This window comes from Saccopteryx bilineata, chromosome 1 (genome assembly GCF_036850765.1).
Source record: "Saccopteryx bilineata isolate mSacBil1 chromosome 1, mSacBil1_pri_phased_curated, whole genome shotgun sequence".
NCBI classification, from domain to species: Eukaryota; Metazoa; Chordata; class Mammalia; order Chiroptera; family Emballonuridae; genus Saccopteryx; species Saccopteryx bilineata.
This window is the reverse complement of record NC_089490.1, coordinates 16,471,821-16,498,288: the sequence shown is the minus strand read 5'-3', so window position 1 is coordinate 16,498,288 and position 26,468 is coordinate 16,471,821. Positions and strand designations below refer to the sequence as shown.

At 46.2% G+C, this 26,468-nt stretch overlaps 1 protein-coding gene across 1 annotated transcript; it reads left to right on the top strand.

Moving 5' to 3' along the window:
- The first annotated feature begins 1,329 nt into the window (after positions 1–1,329).
- Positions 1,330–25,805, top strand: GLO1 (glyoxalase I). The gene is made up of 6 exons (XM_066240617.1): positions 1,330–1,490; positions 14,164–14,246; positions 16,659–16,799; positions 18,040–18,107; positions 19,353–19,442; positions 24,349–25,805. Exons 1-6 carry the CDS (start codon positions 1,407–1,409, stop codon positions 24,435–24,437), a joined length of 555 nt encoding a protein of 184 aa, XP_066096714.1. The 5' UTR covers positions 1,330–1,406; the 3' UTR covers positions 24,438–25,805.
- Positions 25,806–26,468: the final 663 nt, after the last annotated feature.

Genomic DNA, 26,468 nt, shown 5'->3' with positions numbered 1-26,468 from the left:
CCTGCCTCCTGCATTGAACTGTCCCGCTGCATTGTGTTTCTGCCCCCTGAGCCAGCCCTCATAAAGTATTTCCTCAAGCAATAGGACTGAGTCTTTCCCCAACCAATGTCAGCTTTGCGTTCATATTACCATGAGTACTCTCACTGACCAATCGGAGAGGCTCCATTTTGACCAATCAGGACAGTGCACTTTGGACCAATCTCATTTAGAGGATTTTGAGCCTTCATTTGCATGAGGACAAACCAATCGGGGAAAAGGGTAGAGACTTCTGTCTGTAAAAGTCAGCTTCCCTCTAGTTCAGAGAGCATCTTTTCGCTTTTCACAGAAGGCTGAAGCTTCCTGTAGAAGTAGAGTGCAAACTGTGTTTCCCTCGTTGGAATGTAGTGCAGGAACAGAACCGAGCCAAGTGGAGCAGAGCTGTCTATCCAGAGAGGGGACTGGCCCCAGGGCTGCCTCACATCAGTGCTGTTCCACAGCTGTCAGCAAGGCTGTAGCACAGTTGAGTTGTTTGTACCAAATACAGTTTCCTTAAAGTTTGCTTCTTCACCGTCCCCCAAATTGGGGATTCTTGTTGGTGTTGAATTGGCACCAACAGCTCCATTAATAACAGTGGTGACTTAAGTCTTCCATTGAAGACAATTAAATTATGTGCCTTATTAAAATTAACATAAAACACACTGAAATTTACGGAATTTTTGCTCATAAATAGTGAAATCATTACTTACATCTCACCTGATTCTCACCAAAACGCTGCAAGGAAGCGGGATTAGCTATTCCAAGCTAATAATAAATAGTGTCACCAAAACTTGAACCTAGGTTTTTGACTAGAATTTTTTTTTTTTTAACAGTATGGAGAAGCAGAGAGGCAAGGCAGGCTCCCGCATGTGCCCCGACTGTTACCCTATTCTGTTTAAACTTAAGAAAGATTTTGGGATTGTTCTACTTCAAAGAGTAACTCCTTATTCTCTTTCCTTCAGATTCCGATTTCCTACCAAGTTGCAGCCCTGAGGTATGTATGGGTGGTTACTGAACTTCAACAGTTAAATAGAAACGAAAGGAGGTCACCAAACAAGGCAGAGAAGCCACTCTAGCCAGCAAGTTTTTTGGTTCCGTTATTTTGTGTGTGGGGGTTGTGTTTGTGTTTTTTTTTTTCCGGCCCTCAAGCGGTCCTCCTTCAGGCGCAAGGCAAACCTTGGGAGTTGTAGTCTTTGGGCACAGAGCTTTGTGGCTGGAGGCACTGACACCCAATCAGCGCGGAGCCAACTTTCTTTGCGCACGGCTATTGGCTGGAAGTCAGCGGCCATCCGCCCCATGGGCGTGGCTGGCGAAGGCCCACAGGGCCTGGGTGGAGTGTCGGAGGCAGCCCGGTTCCCGGGGACCGTCGTCCGTGATACAGCAGTGCAGCCATGGCAGAACCGCAGCCCGCGTCTGGCGGCCTTACCGACCAGGCTGCCCTCGGGTGCTGCTCGGACCCGGACCCCAGCACCAAGGTAGGCGCAGAACCTTCTTCTTCCGCGTCGGGTCCCCCGCGTGGTACAGTTGGGGTTCTAACAGGGGGTAGACCCCCGGGCTCAGGCAGGCCCGTCTCGGACTGGATTCCAAGCCCATTCGCCCGCCTTGCACGGGCCGGGTGGGCTAGGAAGAGGGGACATGGTGTCCAATGGGGGATCCGTGAGAGCATCCATTTCTTCAGGTCGTTACAAGGCCTGCAAACCCAGCTTGCATTAACTTTTTAATTTCGGGGTGGTAACTGGAAGTCCAACTAACTCACAGTCAGTTCCCTTGCCTGTGGGTTGGTGTGCGTGATCCCCCCGGTCAGTAACCGTGGCGTGTAAGAGGAGCAGCTTCAGAACTCCCAGCTCAGGTTCAAAGGTCCCTGATCCGTGCCAGCCTCTCCCAGCTTGCATCACTATTCCGTAACTGCCCTGACCCCAGGCTTACCTCCTACCCGCTAATTTGGTCGGCTGGGGTTTAACCGCACCCAGAATTTCACTTTTCCTTGACTTTTACGTTTGCTCCTACCACATGTCTGCCCTCCCTGTGCGTGGTGCCCCCCCCCCCCATGGCAGCTCACGAAGCTTAGATCGGAAAGGAGTCTTATTCTTCACTGATCTCCTCCTTGCAGCTGAGACCCAGTAGAGGAATGACCTGGTGTTGTTGCATATGAAGGCTTGCATCCCTCCAGCTTGTCTAACGTGTCTGTACTAAGCGTCAGTGTAACGAACTACTAGCTCACTGAGGTGTGGTGCAGCCGTGCATTGTCAAGATGACACAGCAGCCACAGGCGAGTTTATGCCAGTGTGCTCATCAGTGTCAGTGAACGCCTTTGTGTATTTATTCAATGGGCTGGGGAATTCCTGAAGTCCTCTGTGCAGCCCTCTAAGAAGGGTTTCATGACTTTGGTTCCTGCTTGCTCTTTGCCTTCAGGGTGAAGAGTCATACTCCTCTAACTGCTAAAGCCTTTGACTTAACACCTGGTACTTAGCTTAGCAGAACCTTAGTCACCGCAAAACTAAAGGGGAAGAAATACATTTATATATGTATATACATATAATCTCTCACATTCATCTCACTTGTATACCTTCTAATAGTAATAGTTACTTCACATAATACAGAGTCATTAAATATAAGTTTATTTCCCAGATAACTTGGTATTTTGTGTACTGGGCTATTTTTTTGAAAAAGATTTCAGGAAGACCTTTTTAATATCACTTTTCAGTACACGTCCTTGCATTCATAATTTACACTTCATATAGTCTAAGTGTCTGTTGGTGATTTGGAGTATTTTTTTAGAGCAGTAATTCTTGGCCTTTGAGGTACTCTAAGTGGGGGACATAAAATGAAATATGTACTAGCAGCTGGTATATATTGAGCGTGCCAGGCCCTGGGTTGTTGTCTTAAGCACATTACTTGATTTAATCCTCACAGCAGCCCTATGAGGAAGGCATAATTAACCTCACCTTCAGAATGGCCCAGCGGTCGAAGGTGTGCTGCGTTCAGGAAGATGCGATTATTTCCATCTTACAAATGAGACTCGGGCACATAGGTTGAGTCACTTGCCCAGGGAGGAGCCCTCACACCCAGCCTCCACCCTCTTTAGCTTCTGGAGTACTGATTTTTAGCACTGATTTTGGAACTTGACGTGAAGAAAATTAAATTCACCCTGATCTCCTGCTTATGTGTAAAGAACGTTTGGGGATATTGGGATGAAGAAGATGCAGTCCTTCATGAAACATAAACCAACTCTAAGAAAGTGGGACTGGGAGTAATGTGCTTTTGAAATTAGAAAGCACCCCGGGAGCACAGGAGGTAGAGATTTCTGAAGTTGGCTCCTGTGGAATGGTGTGTGCACAGGGTATCTGGAGTGTGAAGCCCTGTCTTTGTGTTGAATCCCCGGTCCTGTCGTTGGCTGCAGTGATTTTAGCAGCGCACTTGGGCTGAGTTTGTTAAAGCAGCATGTACAGGGCTGCTATGATGACCCAGGGCATTGGCCTTCTCTAAACTATGAAAAGAGATACAATTTAAGGTTGTATTTCAACTCTGGGGATAAGGGACTGCTCAAGCAGAAAGTAGGGGTGGGCCCATTTCTTGAAAGATGGATGGGATTCTAATACCACAAGGCAGACAGAATTACATGGGAGGGATTCTAGGTGGAGGAAACATCTGAGCATAAAGGTGCTGAGAGATCAGGGAGACGCAGTGTGGCGTGCGTCCTGGAGAGGTGAGTTACATGTTTTGGGCTGACACCCCGGCCATCTGAGCAGTGGGGCAGTGGTGGAGAAGGCGGGAGTGGTTGGCTGACTCCAGATAGCTCTGTCACCTCTAAGGAAGCTATATTTTATAGGGCAGTGAGGACCCGGTCAGTTTTATTTATTTATTTTGTGTGTGTGTGTGTCTTTTTCCGAAGTTAGAAGCGCGGAGGCAGAGAGACAGAGTCCCACATGTGCCTGACTGGGACCCACCTGGTATACCCACCAGGGGGCAATGCTCTGCCCATCTGGAGTGTTGCTCTGCTGCAACTGGAGCCATTCTAGCGCCTGAGGCAGAGGCCATGGAGCCATCCTCAGCGCCCGGGGCCAACTTTGCTCCAATGGAGCCTTGGCTGCAGGAGGGAAAGAGAGACAGAGAGAGAGAGGAAGGAGAGGGGGAAGTTGGAGAAGCAGATGGGTGCTTCTCCTCTCTGTCCTGGCTGGGAATTGAACCCAGGACTTCCACACACCGGGCCCATGCTCTACTGCTGAGCTAGCTGGCCAGGGCCCGTTCAGGGTTTTGAAGCATTCTGCTGAGCAGATTGGAGGATCCAAGCCGGAGCTGGTGAGGACACCTGGAAGGCTCTTCCAGGAAGTGAGATAGTGATGAAGGCCTGTTTGGAGAGGGGAGAGCGGCAGTGGAGGAAAGCCATCTCGCTCTCTGATGGTCTGCGTCTGTCACAAAGGCAGGCCAGGGAAGGCTCAGCTGCAACGCCTTCTGGGCAGTCTCACTTGGCTAACCTTCACAAGGCCAAATGCTTCTTTTCCCAAGTGGTCATCTGAAATTCAGTTTTCTGCTGTTTCCATCAGCGTGCTTTCATACAGTAGTTTGGAGTGCTAGGTGATGGAGTTGGGGAAACCTTTCAGGATTGGTGACATTTAAGCTGAGTTTTACCAAATGCCAAGGAGGTAGCCAGGTAGATTTGGATGCAGAGGTAAAGGGGGAGAAAGGATGGAAAGGAGGAGGGAAGCAGGACAGTAGCCAGATGGACGAACGACTGTTCTGGGCAGAGAGCATCATAGTATGGATAAGAGCACAAGGACTTCAGAGGACTGATGCAGGGACCTTCGGTAATACAGTGAGACGGAAACTGGAGGCAGGGCGGGCTGAAGGAAGTCCACACAACAGCCGAGGGGGTGCTGAACGGAGTCGGGGGCACTCCCATTACGTTCACTTGCCTTTCTCACCCTGTAAAGATTTTTATTTGGTAAATGTTTTATAATGTAGGTGTTTTATTAGTCTATGTGTTCTTGTACATAATTAAAATATATACACATGTATTGTGGGTGCATGCTCTTTTTGAAATGATAAGGGTGTGAAACATTTGAGACGACCGGTTTAGGGGAGTGGTGACAAAAAATGAAGTTAAGGAAGCATTTATCAACCATAGGTACCTTGCTGTTGAGACTTGATTCGAAAAGCTGGGAGGCGCCCCTGACGGGTGGATTTGTTAATCCAAGAATGACACCGTTGGGTTTTCATGATACAGAGAACATTCTGGCAGTAGTATAGGAAGATCACTCCGGACTGTGTTGAAAAGCCTGCTGAAGCGGGGAGACCAGAGAGGCTATTGCCGTCACCCAGGCCAGAAGTAATGAAGACATACATGATCAAGGGAATGGTCGTTAGAAAGTGGTATAAATCTAGGAAGATTCCAGCTATCTGACTTGGGCTCACAAGGGATTCTAGAGGCACTCCCTGATGGGAATATTGAAAGGGGTGTTTGTTTCGGCGGTGATGGATTTAATATTTTGACCCGGTGGTTGATGGGACATCAGTTCAGAGCTGAGGTAGACGTAAGACCTAGGAAATGCAATTTGGGAATCAAAAGCAATGCTGTAGTTGGTAGTGGAAACTCTGGGTGTATTTTGTAATAATAATAACAGAAACAATCATAAGCAAAGTAGTTTGCTCTGGGCCAGGCACTATGCTAAGCACTTTCACGCATTATCCCGTTTACTTTTCAGCTGAACCCTAGGAGCTGAGAACTATAATTGCCCCCTTCTAAAGACGTGAAAACAGGCTTTAGAGAAGTCATGGGCCTGACCTGTGGTGGCGCAGTGGGATAAAGCGTTGACCTGGAACACTGAGGTTGCCAGTTTGAAACCCTAGGCTTGCCTGGTCAAGGCACATATGGGAATTGATGCTTCCTGCTCCTCCCCCTTCTCTCTCTCTCTCTCTCCCCTTCTCATTCTCTCTCTCTAAAAATCAATAAATAAAATTTAAAAAAGTAGTTACATTCCAGTTAAAAAAGAGAGAGAGAAGTCATGGTTTGCTCAGGGTAACAGTGGAAGAGTCAGCATTGGAGCCATGTTGCCTCTAAAGAACCATTTCTCTCAAACTTATATATTTTTTCTCCCTTTGCCTGAGATTTGAAAAGCCTCATGATACTGAAGGCTTCTAGAATGTTCCTGTTTCTCTTATCTGTTGCAAGAGTAGTCTGGCCTGTGAGTTTGCTAATATCACAGGTAATTTTTAAATTTTAAAAAATGTCCTTTGGCCTGACCTGTGGTGGCGCAGTGGATAAAGCATCGACCTGGAAATGCTGAGGTCGCTGGTTTGAAACCCGGGCTTGCCTGGTCAAGGCACATATGGGAGTTGATGCTTCCAGCTCCTTCTCCCTTCTCTCTCTCTCTCTCTCTCTTTCCCTCTCTGTCTCTCTTTCTCCCTAAAAAAAAAAAAAAAAAAAAAATGTCCTTTGTGTATCTTGCCTATTTGTCATCCTTATCGAAAAGGATGGGGAAAGTATACTTGAAGTATGTTGTTGGCTGTTAAGTTATAGAAAGGGCAGGAAAGGATCACGTGAACCCAATTTAGATAAGATAGAGTGAATGTGAAGGGAGTGGCTGAATTATTTCCTGGGACATATGTCACATTCAGATGTAGGTTGAGTCAAGGAATTAACACTAGAAGGAGGGAGGTAGGAAAACAATAGATCGTATTAGACCCTGCACCAGCTGTCACACAGTAAAACAATCTCGTTCCCCTCAGATACACCTGTGTTTCCAAAAGAATCTTTTCCTGAAGGCAGTCATGATTTTAAAGTCAGGAAAAAACAAAACTATTACTTTTTGTTTTATAGGAGTTACAACACTAAGGGTCAAGAGTTCACCCCTTTCCCCGCGATGGGAATCTGACCTTTGGTTGTCCCTAGTTTGTTTCCCAGGAAACAATTAAAAATACTATTTGTTATTTGGGAATATTGTTTATGGTAAAAATAACTCTATTGGTAAATTGCGTCTGGAGAAGGGAGAATTATAAATACCTAATCAGACGCCACGAACGCAGTGACTCTGACGCTGTCTTTTGTGCAGTTGACACGGGAGATGTTGGCCCCTCTGGTACTTAGGGCTCCTACACCAGGGTGGTCGCTACCCTTGCCCAGTGTGGCTCTCCTTTCTGTACAGGAGCTGTCTGGCTCTTTTAAGGACTTCTGAAGAGGCCACCTAACACTGCTCTGCAGACAGGCCGTTTTCCTGATGAGACCCTCCCAGCCTGTGGCGGCCCTGTAGGTCTGAATGTTTAGCTGAGCCTGAAGACTTCCTGCTGGGGGCGATGCGACCGCTTTGAAAACTTCCCGGGGAAGAGAGTGTTGATAGACTCCAAAGGGCATTGGCATCACTGTTACTAAGGTTGCGGCACACACTCTGGGCCAGAAAAATGTAAAATTACCTGAAAATTTGGCTAGTGCTGAATTGAAGTTTGAAATGTCTCTTTCCTGAAGACTGGAGGGGACAGAGGCAGTGGAGAGTCTGATTTTGAGTAAGGTGACCCGTCTTACAGAGCTCCGTAGTAATAGGTCTAGAGCAGTGAGTGTCTCCACGAGAAAGCGAATGCGAGAGGTAGGAAACCGAGTCAGGCAACTTTTCTGCCCTTGTTCTGGCTTCTTGACAATTTTTGGTACATCCTGAAAACAGACATCGCGTAGTTGGGGACAGTTGTATAAAACTCATTTGAAAGGCCCTGGCCGGTTGGCTCAGCGGTAGAGCGTCGGCCTGGTGTGTGGGGGACCCGGGTTCGATTCCCGGCCAGGGCACATAGGAGAAGCGCCCATTTGCTTCTCCACCCCGCCCCTCCTTCCTCTCTGTCTCTCTCTTCCCCTCCCGCAGCCAAGGCTCCATTGGAGCAAGGATGGCCCGGGCGCTGGGGATGGCTCCTTGGCCTCTGCCCCAGGCGCTAGAGTGGCTCTGGTTGCGGCAGAGCGACGGCCCGGAGGGGCAGAGCATCGCCCCCTGGTGGGCAGAGCGTGGCCCCTGGTGGGCGTGCCGGGTGGATCCCGGTCGGGCGCATGTGGGAGTCTGTCTGACTGTCTCTCCCCGTTTCCAGCTTCAGGAAAAAAAAAAAAAAAAAAACATTTGAAGACTTCTTTTGGGAATGGAATACTTTTCCCCATTCCTCATGATAAGTACAGCTAAAACTCTGGGCACTGTATATAAAACTGACATAGAAAGACTGACAGGTGAAGAGAGGAAGGCAGATTGGCTAGGAACCCCGAGACCCTGAGAACAACGTGGTAGCGAGGTTGCTGAGTTATCTTTGCTGTATGTAGCCCAGGCGTGGAGCCAGACAGAAAAGGGACCCCATGAAGGCCTCTCTCCGGCCACAGGGCTGGGAAATGGGCAGTATTTCCCGATGAGACAAACTTGTTGACAAGGACTGCTCTGCCACAGCCAGACTCCACGGAACACACGGGCTGCGCCCCCCCCCCCCCCCCCCCGTGCCAGCGAAGGCTTGGTGGGCAGCCTGGGCTTCTGCCCAACAGGCTGTGAGGAGGTGGCCGGCCTCCCCCAGCCAGCGTGGCATCGGAAGGCTGAGCAGGGAGCCGGACATTCCTCTCGTTCATCTCGCCAGGGAGTAACAAGCTTCCCCCCTGTGCCGTGGCAGTGGAGAAGCCTGGAGACCTGAAATTCCACACCAACCCAGCAGCGGAAATATTTTAAGGCAATTATAAATGGGAGGGAGTAAAGAGATGTAAAGAGAAGTAAGATTTCTATATACAGACCCATACTCACATGCCCAACAGATTCTTGACAAAAATGAGAAAGTTTAATGGAGAAAGGATAGCCTTTTCAACAAATGGTGCTGGAATGGTTGGAGATCCATAGTTACAAATGAAGCTTTACCTAAGTCTCACATCTTTTTTGTTCTTTTCCTTTTTTTTCCAAATAAGATTAGGGAAGATAGACAGACAGACTCCTGCATGCACCATGGCCAGGTTGCACCCAGCAACCCTTGCCTGGGGCCAATGTTCTGCCCATCTGGGGCCACGCTGGCAACAGAGCTATTTTTAGTGCCTGAAGCAGAGGCTCCACAGAGCCATCCTCAACACCTGGGGCTGATGCACTTGAACCAATTGAGCCATGGCTGCAGGAGGAGAAGAGAGAGAGGGAAAGAGGAGGAGGAAGGGGGGGGGGGGTAGAGAAGCAGATGGTCGTTTCTCTTGTGTGCCCTGACCAGGAATCGAACCTGGGACATCCACACACTGGGCCAATGCTCTACCATTGAGCCAGCTGGCTAGAGCCATCTCACATCTTATTTTTAAAAAAAGTCCATTAAGAGGTACTCAAAGGGACTTTGACCCTTTGGTTCACGTTTCTGCCCTGCTTTTTTAAATTTTGACAGAATTATATTTCAGACACATAAGACATGCACTAGAAACATCCTTGATTGTACCTTTAAAGTTTTCACACATTAGTTTTGAGTTAATTAAATTTGGAGAATGCCCCCCAAAACCTAATTATTTCTATTCTTTTTATAAGGCAAAGGAACAGACTTTTTGTTACCCAATAGTCATCCCAGAAAACCTGTGATAGTTTAGGCATAAAAAACATCTTACATTTATTGCTTCCACTTTAGAACATGATAAGGGAAAGAAAGACGAAGTTAAGAATTGTCTGATGAAGCATAGGGAATGCAGTGGTTCCTCGTCTATTGTGGGGTTAGGTTCCAGAACCCCTCGCGATAGGCAAAAATCCGCGAAGTAGCGACCTTATATTTATTTTATTGTTTATATATATTTTAAGGCTTTATAAACCTTTTCATTTTTTTAGGCTAGAAAATGCTTATTTTACCGCAAAGAAATAATTAAAATAATAAATATATAAAAATACCCATATACCGCAAAAAATCCCGCGATACAAAATTAGATGTATACAATTTTAAAATCCGCCATACAGTGAGACCACGAAAAGCGAACCACGATATGGCGAGGGACGACTGTATATAGTAGTTAATAATATTGTAGTAACTGTGTGTGGTGCCAGGTGGGTACTAAATTTATTGGGAGGATCCCTTCAAAAGTTATATAAATGTTTAACCACTATGATGTACACCTGAAATAAATATAATATTGACTGTCAACTATAATTGGAAAAAAAAATTAAAATTAATAAAAGAAAAAAAAATTGTTGCAGTAAGACATGAACAGAAGCCTGCCTTTTTAAACACAGGATGTAGTTATTTTAGAATCATAGCAATAAACGGTAATTTTAAGGAACCTTTTTATAAATGGATTTTTTTTGTCAAAATAATTCAAGTGTTATCCAGAAGTACCAAGAGTTACTACTAGAGTAGGCTTGTGTCATAGTTTATCTAACTATTTGTTTGTTGTTAGAGCAGTAAAATGGAGATGGTACTAACACATATCTCATAGGTTGTTGTGAAGATTATATGAGTTAATCACTTAGAATAGTGTCTGGCACATAATTACTGTGTAAGTATTGTGATGTCTTTGTACATAAATCTTTGAAGAGTTTTCTAAGTATTTCTTTTTAGATATATTTAGGAGGGGAACATCTCAGTTAAGAATATGAACTTTTAAAGACACTTAAGATCCGAATTGCTTTCCAGAAGAACTGCGGGATAGGGCTAGGCTAGGCAGGGTTGTTGAAGTTATCTTACGGTACCTGGTACAGCATCTATAGGAAAACAAACAGACACTCGTATGCGCCTAAGATATAAGGATTTGGGTCTAGACTGAATAGAGGTCATTACAAAATCATCTGTAGTCTAGCAATACGAATGTTAGTACTACAAAGATGCTGCAGAGAGAAAGTACGAATGTGACCAATGTGTCAGTGGTGGAATGGTAAACTGGGTCATTACAGAACAGATTCGAGAAGATAATTTTTAGATTTTAGACTTTTTTTTTTAACTGAAGAAAAGACTGGTAGTGTTGGCTACAGCCTGATTGGAAGGAAAAACCCAGTGAGAGTTCATTTACTCATTCAACAAATATTTGTGGGTTCTCACTCTGGGCCAGGTTCTGTTCTGAGATACATCGGTCAACAAAACAAGCCTCCCCGCCCTTATGTAGCTTCTATTCTAATGGGGAAAGAAAAACAATAAAAGTATGAAAAATGAAAATGGACTAATTTAAGGAGATTGAAGTGGAGAGATACGGTTTTAAATAAAGTGGGCAGGGCAGGCCTCATGGAGAGGATGGCATTTGAACAGATTAGCAGTCGCTCTGGGGAGGAGCATTTTAGCAGGGGACTGGCCCTGGCGCCCAAATGTGGCAGGAAGGGCCCCTCTGAGAACCCGCAGCAGGAGGTGGAAGAGGAGTGCGAATCAGCCTGGGGGCAGGTGCGGTAAGGGGTCGGCCTCGGCCACTAGCTGGGAGGCGGTGACAAGTAGAGTCAGAGAATTTCGGGAACATAGCTGGAGCCTGTGTGTGTCCCAGGAAGAGTTTTGCTGGTAGAATTGACAATTAATCGCTCAATGGTGAGGGAAGAGAGAGAAAACTCATTTTAAAAGTAAAATAAAAACAGGAGTTGGAGACGTACTCAATATAGTGACAAGCGGTACTGATTGTACCAGTAGTAGCCTCCTGTATCAGAGCATGAGACAATGATATTTATGGACATGTCGTTGAATCATCAAAATAAGATTCAATTCTGTACATTTTTTAAGGCAGGAACGTAGATGGCAGAGGTTTTCCATATTCTTACATCTCAAAGAGTTCTAATCATTTGAAAACCCTGTGAAAAAGATTGAAGCCTACCTCGGCAAGGTATGGACTTAACTTTGAGATGTGTTCGTTTGCTGCTGCCAGGCCTGCCTTCTGTACTGGAGGCTCTAGCGGGGGTGGGGGTGGGGGTGGGGTGTCCTTGCGGAGGCTTTCAGGTTATTGACGGGATTCGGTTCCTTTGGCTGCAGGACTGAGGTCCCGGTTTCTTTGCTGGCTGTCAGTGGGGGCTCCTAGCACACGAGCCCCTACATCTCCGAGACGGCAGGGGCACATTGGGTCCATCTCACCTTTGGGGTCCGCCTTCCTCTTCTGCCACACTCCTTTGCCATCTCTCAGTCTTCTCTGTTCCTCTTTTGCTTTTAAGGTCTTGTAGGATGACGTTGGATTTACCTGGATAGCCCTATTTTAGGGTCAACTGCTGAGTAATCTTCATCCCATCCGCAAGGTTCATCACAGCAGCAGTTAGTGTTTGGTGGGATCACGGGGATCACAGGCCTGGCCTGCAGCTCCCTCCAGAGGCCACGGTGTCTTGGCCGTGCACCACCTCTCGTGGGAGGACGGCAGCTGTGCCCCAGGAGGCCTGCGGGCACAGCCTTTGTTATTGCCTGCAGTCCGACTGTATTCTGGCCTGGAGCCTGTCTCCTCCAGCAAACATTGTAACTGATAGTGTGTGTCTCCGTTGTGTTTGCGGGGAGAGAGTATTTGCTGCTTTTGTAGTGTTCTCAGTGCCTCGCTTTGATCTCCGCTGGGAGGAGAGCACCGGGCGGAACTGGTTCTGCTGCCAGGACTGTGGTCTGCTCAGTCACAGAACAACTTTGTCGGTGTGTTTGCAGTTATGTTCAGTGGGAGAAATTAAGGGCCACTTGCGCCTGGGTGTCAGGAGCTGATTCTCTGTGTTTGAGACTTTTAGGAGCTTAGCACCTGACTGAGAAACGCATTCCAAATATTCAAGAAATGTAACTTCAGAGCCAACTGCCTCATATGTGATTATAAACAACAGTGAATGAAGAATTGTGTTGTTACAGTCATTAAGATCAGCTTATTAAGATACTTTTTAGTCTAGTTTTGTTTTAAATGAGGTTTTAATGCTTGAAATAGAGTACATCTTGGTTACTTAGAATTTAGCAAAATAGAAAACTATAACTTGCTAAGGGTGCTGAACGAATAATATATTTGTATTATATACGATCTGAGTTCCAGGGGAGAGGTGTCTGTGTGTCTGCGAAGGGCGAGTTTGGAATTTTCAGCCCTGTCTTGTCAAGTCCTCGGGTATGACAAGAGTAAAAGTTTGTTAGGAAGCACGGATGTGGTTAACAGACTCCTGACTTCAAAGATACCTATGGTAGCAGTAGACCTGAACTTAGATCAGGAAGCTGGGAAAATTAATTTAATCACTCTGAATATGTTTCTCATTCATTAAATGGGGATATTAATACCTATAGGTAGTAAAACCTCACAGTTATGTAACTAATGAAGTTAATAACCCCCCTGATGAGGTCAGACCCTAGGAAAATTTTAATGCTAATAATAGTAATGTTAACTCCATGAGCTTTTATACTCCCTACCCTTTTATCAGTCACTCTAGGCTTTTGTTTCCTAAATTTTAAATTGGACAGTTTCACGATGGTATTAGAGGCAGATACTGTTTTTCCCCATTGATTTTGAGAGAGGAAGAGAGAGGGAAGGGGAAAGAGAGAGAAGCATCAGCTGGCGGCTCCACTTAGTTGTGCACCTGTTGATTGCCTCTCATACCTGCCCTGACCAGGGCTCGAACAGGCAACCATCGAGTAAACTATGCCCTCAGGATCAAGCCAAGTGTCCTTGGGATTGAGCCAGGGACCCGGGGATCGAACCGGGGGACTTTGGAGCTCCAGGATGACATTCTACCCACTGCACCACCAGCCAGGGCAAGACAGTAACTTTTTACCCTTTTATCAATAGTTATTTAGGAGTTTAGGATCTTTGAGTAACTCTTTGACTAGAGATAAGGGCTTGGTTCTCAATCATTCATTTAGGAGTCAGAGAATTCTCTGTGGTGGGGAACAGAGGCAATGATAAGAGTGAGGATATTTGGGCTCAGTCTTGCTGAGAAACCCCTGAGACTGTGTGGAACACGCCTCAGAATCGTCCCACTAAGGGGCAACGAAGCCAGGGGTTTTTATCCATTACTGGTTGAGGGTCACTCCTGGGGTATGACCTCCCTGGCACTTTGAACCTGTCCCACCCTTGTCACCAGAAAATACTCTTGGACAGAGAGTCCAAATTGTAGGTAGTAGCTATGGAAACTGTTGCCAGGTGATTTCCCTGGTAGGCAGAGGATCCAAGTTTTGTTCTTATGTGTTACAGTGCTGGGCTGTTTGCATCTTGTTACAGAAAGCACAATTAATGTTAGTAACAAGTAGTAAAGTTCATAAAGGTGTTTAATGTATGCTGTTTCTCCTTAGGATTTTCTGTTGCAGCAGACCATGCTGCGAATTAAGGATCCTAAGAAGTCTTTGGATTTTTATACTAGAGTGCTTGGAATGACGTAAGTGAACCGTTTATTGCCGCCTGTAATGTTAAAATGCATAGCTTTGCAAGCGTAGGGAATGTTTTCAGATCTATTTTTAAAAGTGGGTTAAAGTTTACTTCATAAAACACAAAAGTCCTTTTGGCGAGCCACCTGGGACGAGGCTTGCCTGGCGGGGGGGGGGGGGGGGGGGCTCTTGTCAGTTTCCTCCCCTCGGTCCCAGCCAGGCTCACTGTGCCGTGGGCCACCACACTTGTCTTTTCTCTCACTCCCTTCTCTCTGAGGGCTGCCACCTAAGTCTTTAGTGTGTCCAGACCCTTTTGATGTTATAGCCTCCTTTAGCCTCTTGCTTACTTCAGAAAAGATATAAATATAATATACATATTACCTAAAAAATGGTTGAGTTGACCTACAACTGGCCATCTGCCCCATTTTTATAGGGTGTGTTTTCTTTTGTGGAATAGATACTTTCCACTGATCGTGTTATTCTCAAAATGTATTTATTTATTTTTCTTGAGTTTTTTGGTTTGTTTTTGGTAATATAGATAAAGATCTTTAATTTCCTGCCTAGCTAGCCTGCGTTGACATCGAGAGAAAAACCCAGGTAATACAGTGTATGTCAATGTTTAGAGAATCCAACCAATTGAGGAAAATACAAAATGAAGAGTAATAACCTCCCTCTCCCAGTTCTTCTCCCCGAGGATAAGTGCTGTGAACAGTTTCCTGTAGTTTTTTTTTTTTTTTTTCCAGGAAGAGCGCTGTGCCTGTATTTACGGCAGATTGAAAGGACAGGGTGCGCACAGATGCCAGTGGCAGACGTGCCATTTGCAGGCATTTTACGTGTGATTCATTCCGTCTTCAGAGCGGGCCCTCGGCGTAGCTCTTATCCCCTCTTCACATGTGAAGGAAAAAACCAAAGCTTAGACATTAAGTGACGGGCCCCAAATTGGAAGGCAGGTCTGACTGGCTCCAGTGTTGGCCTTGTTTGTAAAGAGCCCCCAAGTAGGGGGCCTGCCCGGTACTGCAAGATAAGTTTAGCGGAGAAAAGCGAGTTCAGCAGGTCCTGTGCTGCCTGCATTTCCCGTCTGATTGGGCTGGGAGTCTGCTTTGGGTGCAGAGATAGCTTCCCATGATTGGACTGTGTGAGGCGCTTGATGCTTTGTTACAAACAGATGAGAGGGAATCTTAGTTTTGATCAGTCAGCGCATCGCTGTCAGTGGGCCAGGGCGTATTCCATAGTGGTGGTGATGAAAAGGTTTGGAACTGTTTCCTCACTCTGCCTCAGTCATTCATTCCCTCTTATTGACTAAGGTCAGGTCATCTGGGAGCATTTAACCCGCAGTCATCTAGAGAATATTGTATGGTTTGCATCCTCCTTCGACCCTACCCCTTGGGAAGAAATCTTACACCCCAGACTCACTTTATAGGCTGTAACTTCGATTATCTTTTCGAAAACCTCAGGATTAGTAATTCATCCACCCTTTCTCTCGTATCAGCCTCTCCTTGTCCACTGGCTCTTCCCCCTCAACCTAGCGAGAAGCTTCAGTCCTCTCTATTCCAGGATCCTCTTGCCCTCCGCTCTCGCCCTCCCTCCCATCATCACCCCCCACTAGGAAGGGGGACCAGGCCTGCTGTTCGACCGGCTCACCGCCCGTTCACATCCAGTCCGGGCGGTCCAGCTCCTGCAGCCCGGCGCTGCTGGCCCCGCCCTGCTGGCCCCGCCCTCGCAGGACCTTTCTGTATCTGGTCACGGGTTCGCAGTCTCAGTCCTGTTTGACCTCTCTGCAGTATCTGATACCGTAAACCACCGTATTGTTGACATTTTATCTTCTGTTCAGTCCTTACCACATATTTATTGGGTGGTTTTCTTAGGGGGTTTGGCTTAGTAAGAACTCAATACATTTATTTATGTCTTTATTTTTTAATTTTTATTTTTTAATATAAACTTTATTTTTCAACTACATTTTCCATTTCATATTATTTTGTATTAGTTTCAGATGTCCAGGTTAGTGGTTGATCAACTGCTTTCAGGGCATATCTTTTATTTAACAGAATATCATGTATCTGAAAGGACTGTAAAGGAATATATTATATTTTTCAATAAAAATAAAATTATTTTCTAAAGATACCTTTGCCGTATAAAAATAACTACCATAATTCCAGCTGAATTTCATTATATTTGAAGAATTGATGGCATTTGCAAACGTTGGCTTTTAAAAATTGTTTTCATGTCACTGATATTTACAGATGAATAGGTGTTTGGTTTTTTTGATGAGATCTTTTTCATTGGTTTCCCCTGCTTTTCCTATTAAAGTGGCCTCGCTGCACATGGGTCTTACTCTTAGAACTTGAATATTGTTGTGTTGACTTGAGTGTGAATCAGCCTGTCCTGCTGTTAACTGACTTGGGCGTATTGCTGTTTAATTTCAGGCTACTCCAAAAATTAGATTTTCCCACTATGAAATTTTCACTCTACTTTTTGGCTTATGAGGATAAAAATGACATCCCAAAAGATAAAGATGAAAAGGTAGCCTGGGTGTTCTCCAGAAAGGCTACGCTCGAACTGACGCAGTGAGTATGGGTTTTCGTCTTCTTACGTAGTCTCCATTTTTTCATACCTGGTCTACCTAAGCTTGCTGCTTCTGTAACAATATGTGCGAGTGGCTTTGTCATGGATCTTTTGGTCTTTGTATTGTCCTGTGGCATAGGTGGGACAAGTGAGATCATTTGGTTTTTACAGAGACTGAAAGACTGAAATGGCAAGATATTTGCCAAACTACAGCTAGCTAATGTTTAGGCACTAGAACCAGAGTCTGTAAAATATTGAATTAGGCATTCCTTTCTTTTTATTCTTGACGTTGTTTCTGTGTGCTCTTTAACCACCAGAGAAACAGTATCTGTTTCAGGATGTACGGTTTAGTGGGTTTCCTGATTCCAAACAGCCCTGGAATCGGACCTAAACACGAGTCTTGCCTCTGACGGTAGCTCTGCCACCCTGAACACGTTCTGTCACCTCCGCAGGTGACAGTCTCATTTATAAAGTGGAGATACTCAAATATAGCCTGTGGAGCTGTTGTGAGGATGGAATGAAGTATAAAATCCTCAGCACAATAAATGAGAGTTGCTTTTCTTATTGTTATCCAGATAACTGGTTTAGTCTCCTTAAATCGAGTTAAAATCATACTTCACCCATTTGCCCTTTCTATACTTGAAAACTTAATATTTACAATAGCAGAGATTAGACCAAATATATATATATATTTTTTGTTTTGTTTTGTTTTGTTTTGTTTTTGTTTTTTTTTGCATTTTTCTGAAGCTGGAAACAGGGAGAGACAGTCAGACAGACTCCCGCATGCACCCGACTGGGATCCACCTGGCACGCCCACCAGGGGCGACGCTCTGCCCACCAGGGGGCAATGCTCTGCCCATCCTGGGCATCGCCATGTTGCGACCAGAGCCACTCTAGCGCCTGAGGCAGAGGCCACAGAGCCATCCCCAGCGCCCGGGCTATCTTTGCTCCAATGGAGCCTTGGCTGCGGGAGGGGAAGAGAAAGAGAGGAAGGCGCGGCGGAGGGGTGGAGAAGCAAATGTGCACTTCTCCTGTGTGCCCTGGCCGGGAATCGTACCCGGGTCCTCCTCACGCTAGGCCGACGCTCTACCGCTGAGCCAACCGGCCAGGGTTAGAACAAATATATTAAGTGGCATATATATATATAATTGGTAAGATTTTAAAGACAGATTGTTGCAACTCTCTTTTCAGAGTATCTCGTTCTAAAGGTCACTTGTAATTACCCTTTCCCTCCTTTTATAGCAATTGGGGCACTGAAGCTGATGAGACCCAGAGTTACCACAGCGGCAACTCAGACCCTCGAGGATTTGGTATGTTTCCCTATTGTTTGTAATATAGACTGCTCACAAAAATTAGGGAATATTTTATTGCTTCATACTAATTTTGAAATCTCCCCTAATTTTTGTGAGCAGCACATATGGACTTGTGTACTTTTTGCATTGTGTACCTGTTCATGACTGTAACAGATCTAAAACATTGTGTATAATTAATTTATTAGGGTAGGGTTATTTTTACTTGCACAAGTAATTTTATTTAGGAGATTAAACAGTCTAATCTCACAGTTTAATCTCACAGTCTCTGTCTAAACTTTACACCTTCTCTCTCACAGTGATTTTACTTTTTAGTCTGTGTTATATTTCCAGTAGATTTTTTAATTTAAAAAAAAAACACAAAAACAATGGTTAATAATAATCTTGATTTTTGCTAGCATACACTTCTGGCTTGAATTAAAACCTCTCAGTCAAGATGACAGGATTACAGGCTTAAATTGGCTACTATATTAGAGTCAGTGTCAACCACAGCCCTGTTAAGTATGAGGAAATGATTACTCTTTTCTTTTTTTGTAGGTGGGGAGGGAGGGAAGGAAGGAGGGAGAAAGAGAGAAACAGTGATTTGTTTTCCAGTTGTCTGCATGATTGGTTGATTCTTGCATGTGCCCTGACTGGGGGTCAAACCTGCAACCTTGGCACATTAGGCTGACGCTCTAACCAACTGAGCTACTTGGCCAGGGCTGATTACTCTTCTTTGATGTAGGTAATTTGTAATGGATTGAACTATATATACTGCTCACAAAAATTAAGGGATATTTCCAGATGAATGTGTAGCGATAAAATCTCCTCTAATTTTTATGAGCAGAATTAGGAGATAGTTCAAAAGGAATATGAAGCTATAAAATATTCCCCTAATTATTGTGAGCAGTGGTATGAGCCAATATTGAGCTTATTTTAAATAATTAATTTATTACACACAAACAGACTTAGATTCTTGTTCTTTAATACAGAGTGGGGCAAAAGTAGGTTTATAGTTGTGAGTACATGAAATACAGTTTATTCTTGTATTATTATTAATGAATTAGTGTATTATTTTCCAAACAAACAACTGTAAACCTACTTTTGCCCCACCCTGTATATTATAGTTTTTGAATGTACTTGATTCAGTGTGTTTTGGGTTATTTTAGAAATATACTAGTTTTGGAAGCCATTTGTGGCACTTGGCTAACCTGTGGTAATGACTTCTTCCTTTTCTCTGCCTTGTTTCGGGGGTGGTCACCTAAGGTCACATTGGAATTGCCGTTCCTGATGTTCACGGTGCTTGTAAAAGATTTGAGGAGCTGGGAGTGAAGTTTGTGAAGAAACCTGATGATGGTGAGTCTGCTCCGTGTTTCTCAGGCCTCTCCAGGTACAGAATGTCTCAGCACCCACAGCAAGGGTGCTGTTGGAGTAAAACCCTTTGGGGCAAGTAACGTTGAAGAAATCTACTTCAACCAGCTTAAGGAAAGAATGGATACTATTGGGCGAATTACCTGCCTATGTTAGGGAACTGAAAGACCATGACGAGGTGGCTTCACAAGGACTAGACACAGGATGTGGGAGCCATCAAAGACCTAGGCCCTGTCACCCACCCTGCGACCCCACGACGACTCTCTCTGGCCCCCAGCTTTCTCTCTCGCAGGTGTTGCCTAGCCACTGGAAATCACTTCCCTAGAGTGTGTTGTGATACACGTGTACCAGATCTCTTCAGCTGATAATTGCCTACCCTCCCTTTTTCATCTTTTACCATCTTTGCCTGTCCTTATGGTGTATTGTATATATGTCTCTTGAAATAGTATGTAGCTAAATTTTATTGGATGTTCATGTATTATAATTTATTTTACTTAGCTCTGTTTTTGCTGTCATAATTCATTATTTCAGTGTTCATTTGAAACATTCAGTTTCATTTTAATCCTTTCTTTTACTTTTTAAAATTATTTTACTGAGAGGAGGGGAGGCAGAGAGACAGACTCCTGCATGCACCCTGACCAGGATCCACCCGGCAAGCCCACTAGGGGGTGATGCTCTGCCCATCTGGGGCCACTGCTCCTTTGCAACCTGAGCCCTTTTTTTAGCACCTGAGGCAGAAGCCATGGAGCCATCCTCAGCACCTGGGGCCAGCTCACTCTAGTGGAGCCATGGCTGCAGGAGGGGAAGAGAGAGAGAGAGAGAGAGAGAGAGAGAGAGAGAGAGAGAGAGAGAAGAGAAGAGAAGAGAAGAGAAGAGAAGAGAAGAGAAGAGAAGAGAAGAGAAGAGAAGAGAAGAGAAGAGAAGAGAAGAGAAGAGAAGAGAAGAGAAGAGAAGAGAAGAGAAGAGAAGAGAAGAGAAGAGAAGAGAAGAGAAGAGAAGAGAAGAGAAGAGAAGGAGAAGAGAAGAGAAGAGAAGAGAAGAGAAGAAAGAGGGGTGGAGAAGCAGATGGTTGCTTCTCCTGTGTGCCCTGACTGGGAAGAGAGAGAGAGAGAGAGAGAGAGAGAGAGAGAGAAGAGGAGAGGGGAGGGGAGGGGAGGGGAGGGGAGGGGAGGGGAGGGGAGGGGAGGGGAGGGGAGGGAAGAGAGAGGGGTGGAGAAGCAGATGGTTGCTTCTCCTGTGTGCCCTGACTGGGAATCAAACCTAGGACATCCACAAGCTGGGCCGACACTCTACCACTGAGCCAACCAGCCAGGGCCGTTTCTCTACTTTTTTCAGTGATGGGATTTAATACCCAGACATCCTCCCCATTGGGCAAAGAACATGCTACCATCTACTCCCATTGTGTTACTATTGCCCAGACTGGGATAGCGTTGATTTTTAAAAACTATAATACATACAAAGGTGGGCAGAGTAGGTTTATAGTCGTAATAACAAATACAAAATGCAATAATTAATAATAATACAAAAATAAACTGTGTTTCACGTACTCACAACTGTAAACCTGTTTTTGCCCACACCTGTATATCAAGGTATTAGATCACCTTTTCTCCATATACCTCTTACAACATTTTTTAGATTTTCTGTACCTTTATTAAGTGCCTCAACCCAAACTGTTTCCCGAGGGTTTGCGAGACAGACATCTGCAGCCTTGTATGTATATGTGAGTGGCAATATTGCTGAATATAGAATTTTAGGTTTATTTCTCTTCAGTCATGGAAATAGCACTCCACGGTCTTAGTTTTCCATCCAGTGTTGCTGTCGAAAAGTCTACTGTCTGATTTGTGTTCTTTTGTATGTTCGCTCTGTTTTGTTCTAGAAGCGTTTTATATTTGTTACTTCTTTGTTCTTGCCTTCTTTCTAGATTTCTTTAAACTGCTGGCATACCAGTTAGCTAATTTTTCCTCAGATGCATCTGTTCATCCTTTGTATTCTTGTCTCTGATGTCATTTCAGCTGTTATAATTTTGATTCCTTGGTTTTGCTTGGTTCCTTTAACTTTTCTTGTTCTTATTTTATTTTAATTTTTTTGTATTTTTCTGAAGCTGGAAACGGGGAGAGACAGTCAGACAGACTGCCGCATGCGCCCGACCGGGATCCACCCGGCACGCCCACCAGGGGCCACACTCTGCCCACCAGGGGGCAATGCTCTGCCCCTCCTGGGTGTCGCTCTGCCGCGACCAGAGCCACTCTAGCGCCTGGGTCAGAGGCCAAGGAGCCATCCCCAGCGCCTGGGCCATCTTTGCTCCAATGGAGCCTTGGCTGCGGGAGGGGAAGAGAGAGATAGAGAGGAAGGGGGGGTGGAGAAGGAAATGGGCGCTTCTCCTATGTGCCCTGGCCGGGAATCGAACCCGGGTCCCCCGCATGCCAGGCCAACGCTCTACCGCTGAGCCAACCGGCCAGGGCCTCTTGTTCTTATTTTATACTGATTATATTTTGTATTCCTCATCACTTTTGCATATTTTTTATTTTTAAGTGAGAGGCAGGGAGGCAGAGAGACAGACTCCCGCATGCACCCCTACCAGGATCCATCTGGCAAGCCCATTACCTGGCAATGCTCTGCCCATCTGGGGCTGCTGCTCTGTTGCTCAGCAACTGAGCTATTTTAGTGCCTGAGGCGAGGACATGGGAGCCACCGTCAGCAACCAAGGACACCTTGCTCGATCCATTCAGGCCTTGGCTGCGGGAGGAAAAAGGAGAGCGAGAGAGAAAGAAAGAGGGAGGGAGGGGAGGGGGAGGGGAAGGGGTGGAGAAGCAGATGGTTGTTTCTCCTGTGTGCCCTGACTGGGAATTGAACCCGGGACTTCCACACGCTGGGCCAACACTCTACCACTGAGTCAGCCAGCCACAGCCCACTTTTACATATTTTAATATTTCTCGGTCCATCAGTCTAATATTTGCTCTTCTGTTTGAATTTTATAATCATTGTTTGTTTTATGGATCTGTTCCTCAAATTCTTGTTATTTTGGTCTCAGGGGTATTTTTTTTACTGCAACTATTAGCTATTCTTGTCGATCAGGCCATGTGAATGAGGGGAAGGCCACGTCAGTCCTTAACAACCTAGTGATCTCAGGAAGAGGGTGGGCAGAGATCTGCAGGGACCTGAAAATGAGAAGCACCTCACATGCGCAGAACAAGTCTTAGGTTAGGAGCTCGGCTGGTTCCCACATGTTCCTCTCAGTTCCCGCAGGCTGCTGTCATGTCCTGTTTACTCCTGAGGACAGCTGACCGGCAGCGGGAACCGTCCCCGCCGCAGTGTGAGGGTGGCTGCTGAGGCCCAGGGCGCTGGGAAGAGCCGGAGCCAGGCTCACAGAACTCCTGCTTATTCCCCACACGGGGATGGACCGCCTCTGGCCCGGCCAGGTCTACCCCGTCCACACAGACCGGGTTGAAGCAGCCACCGTGCCCATCCCTGCCACCCCCGTCCCCGCCGCAGTGTGAGGGTGGCTGCTGAGGCCCAGGGCACTGGGAGGAGCCGGAGCCAGGCTCACAGAACTCCTGCTTATTCCCCACACGGGGATGGACCGCCTCTGGCCCGGCCAGGTCTACCCCGTCCACACAGACCGGGTTGAAGCAGCCACCGTGCCCATCCCTGCCACCCCCGTCCCCGCCGCAGTGTGAGGGTGGCTGCTGAAGCCCAGGGCACTGGGAGGAGCCGGAGCCAGGCTCACAGAACTCCTGTTTGTTCCCCATCGCGGGGATGGACCGCCTCTGGCCCGGCCAGGTCTACCCCGTCCACACAGACCCACCGTCCCCATCCCTGCCACCCCCCTCCCCGCCACCATACAAGGAGTTGACTTTTGTTTCCCCGCTGGCCGTCTGTGCTCCCCTGGCTGATCCTGTGCAGAGGAACCAGGGAGAGGAGTCACCCGATTCGGGTCAGCATCCTGGTCCCATAATCAGTTTCTCAGATCACATTTTTTCATGGAAGTGAACAGCTCTGCTGCTCCACCTACCAGCCTTCCAACCCAGTTATCGTTCCTCTGAGAAAGGATCGGCTGGCAGAGCTTGGATCACACAGGACAGTCTTTTTTTTTTTTTTTTTTTTTTTCTTTTTCTTTTTTTCTTTTTTTTTTTGTATTTTTCTGAAGCTGGAAATGGGGAGAGACAGTCAGACAGACTCCCGCATGCGCCCGACCGGGATCCACCCGGCACGCCCACCAGGGGCGATGCTCTGCCCACCAGGGGGCGATGCTCTGCCCATCCGGGGGGTCACTCTGTTGCGACCAGAGCCACTCTAGCGCCTGGGTCAGAGGCCAAGGAGCCATCCCCAGCGCCCGGGCCATCTTTGCTCCAATGGAGCCTTGCTGCGGGAGGGGAAGAGAGAGACAGAGAGGAAGGAGAGGGGGAGGGGTGGAGAAGCAGATGGGTGCTTCTCCTGTGTGCCCTGGCCGGGAATCGAATCCAGGACCCCTTGCACGCCAGGCCGACGCTCTACCACTGACCCAACCGGCCAGGGCCTCACAGGACAGTCTTGACGGGGTCTGTAGCTGTCCAGCCACGCTGCCGGCTCCCTCGAGCTCCTCCTCATTTTTTATCCTCTTTAAAGTAAGACCGTTGTGGTAACTGCTCAGCTGGTAGCATGAAGGGATACCGTGGAGCTGGAGTAATCTCCTGATACCAAAGAGATGTCGCAGCCCCACACTGTTTCGTTCGAGTTGGCTCCAGCCCTGTGCCGGAGCTAGAGTATTAGTCATTCTGGAAAACGTGCATTTGGGCTACAGCGACAACATAGTTTTTAAAAATGAAGATGATAAACAAAATAATTTGTTTTAAAATTTTCAGTTGTTTGTTTTAACAGTCTCTTTAATAATGAAAATCATTTCATTTTACAGGTAAAATGAAAGGCCTGGCATTTATTCAAGATCCTGATGGCTACTGGATTGAAATTTTGAACCCTAACAAAATGATAACTATTATTTAGCTCTGCAAGAAGACAGCTGTGGGATTTCAGTGAAGACGCTGTAGGGGCGGAAACGGGAAACGGCGTACTATGAGGCATCCTGGCACCAGAGGCTTCCGGGACTGATGGTTCCTTGTCCCGGTTCGAGTTATGCTGAAGTCTCTTCCCCTTCCTGTGTCAGCTGTGTTTTTCACCTGTCTTCTCAGCCAGCCTGGTTTTAAAGTAGTGCTTTGTCCCGTGTCCTTGACTGTAGTTGTGTGACATTGCTTTTTTAGATCGTAATTAGGACAGGTCCCCTCAGAGGCTGCATTTGCCTGCTCTCCTAAGTGTGACTTCTCCAAGTCTGCCTTTGGCTCCTCATTTAAAAAAGAAAGGAAACATTTAACATGTTTTTGTTGTAGTTACCTTCTGGGGCTTCCGTTCCTCAGAAATAACTTTTCACATTGTAAAGTAAAGAGCACTGAACACAACTGAAACCCCAGACTTCAAATAGTATCCAGTGTTTATTTTACAAAGGAGGAGGCCCCCTTGGGAGCCATTCAGAGTCATGCCGACAAGGATGCTGACAGAAACTAATTTCTTTTTATTTATAAAGTACTTGCAAAGTTCAAGGACTAAACGCCTTATTTGGGGATGGGGAAGGGTGGGAATATCATCTCCTGGGTGTGCACACACCGGATGCGGCTGTCACATACTGTAGCTTGTTTAATCCTCCCAACTCTCCTGTGAGAAAGGAAACAGGTTAGACGTGTAAAATAAGTTCAGTGAATTGAAGGCAGTACACAAATAGGCTTAAGTACTCAAGATTTCATCATCACTTTTAGCAGTTAGATTGTACCTCGTGAGTTAGTACCTCACAACACGCCCTCCACAAGTGTCCTGCTGTAGAAACCTTCAGTGAGTTAACGTGACCCTCTCGGCTCCTGGGCCTGAGCACCACGGGGAGGAAGGGGCAGGGGAGGAAGTCCATAGCACACACTCATCGTTGTTCTTGTATGCGTGGTGCTTGTATCACTTAGGAAGAGCCCCTACCCCAAGGTCTTCCAGATGCCAGTAATCATGTAGGATAAATTATGATTAGTGATAACTTAGTTATCAGAAATCAGCTCATTGGGCCTCCCTGCCATGATTGACATCTGGTGGATTTCAAAAAACTAAACTGATTTTGAAAAAATCTCTTAAGGCCCAAAGAATAAGAACGTGTGGTGTGTGGTTTAAGTACATGTAGATTTTCTATAGACACGAGAAGAAGACCTTTGGGTAGGCCACGCCTGCTGTGCTCACACTGCTGTAAGCACATTGCATTTCAGCTTTGGATGGAGTGGGTTTATGTGAGCAACTCAAACAACAGTACTTACAGGCTGAAATAAAGGAAGTGTTTAAATAAGAGTATGTTTACTTTGTAAACTTCTGTCCAGCACCTTTTTTTCTTTTTTCTTCTTTTCCAAGTCAGAGGAGGGGAGATAGACAGACTCCCACATGTGCCTTGACCAGGATCCACCTGGCAATCCCCCATCAGGGGCCATGCTTGCAACTGAGCTATTTTTAGCACCTGAGGCAGAGTCTCCATGAAGCCATCCTCAGTGCCCAGGGCCGATGCGCTCAAACCAATCGAGCCATGGCTGTGGAAGGGGAAGAGAGACAGTGAGAGAAGGGGAGGGGTGGAGAAGCAGATGATTACTTCTGTGAGCCCTGACCGGGAATTGAACCTAGGACATCCATACACTGGGCTGATGCTTTACCAGTAAGCCAAACAGCCAGGGCAACATGTTCTTTCTTGACAGAAGAAAAGGCTGCCCTCGGGGAGTACTGCAGGACTGGAAGGAGCTTGCGGGTGCATTTTGAAGTGGGAATAGATGTAATTCTGTATGTCCTGCAGAGCAGATGGTTGCTATGGATAAGGAGGTGTAGGAAAGGTGGGAAGAGGAAAATAAATGAGGAATAAAGGGTTAAGGGAGAAAACGTACAGAGAAGAATAGTCACATATCAAAAAGTGAGTTGTAGAAACCAACGAAGACCAGTTTCACATGTTGAGTATAGATTTATCGAATG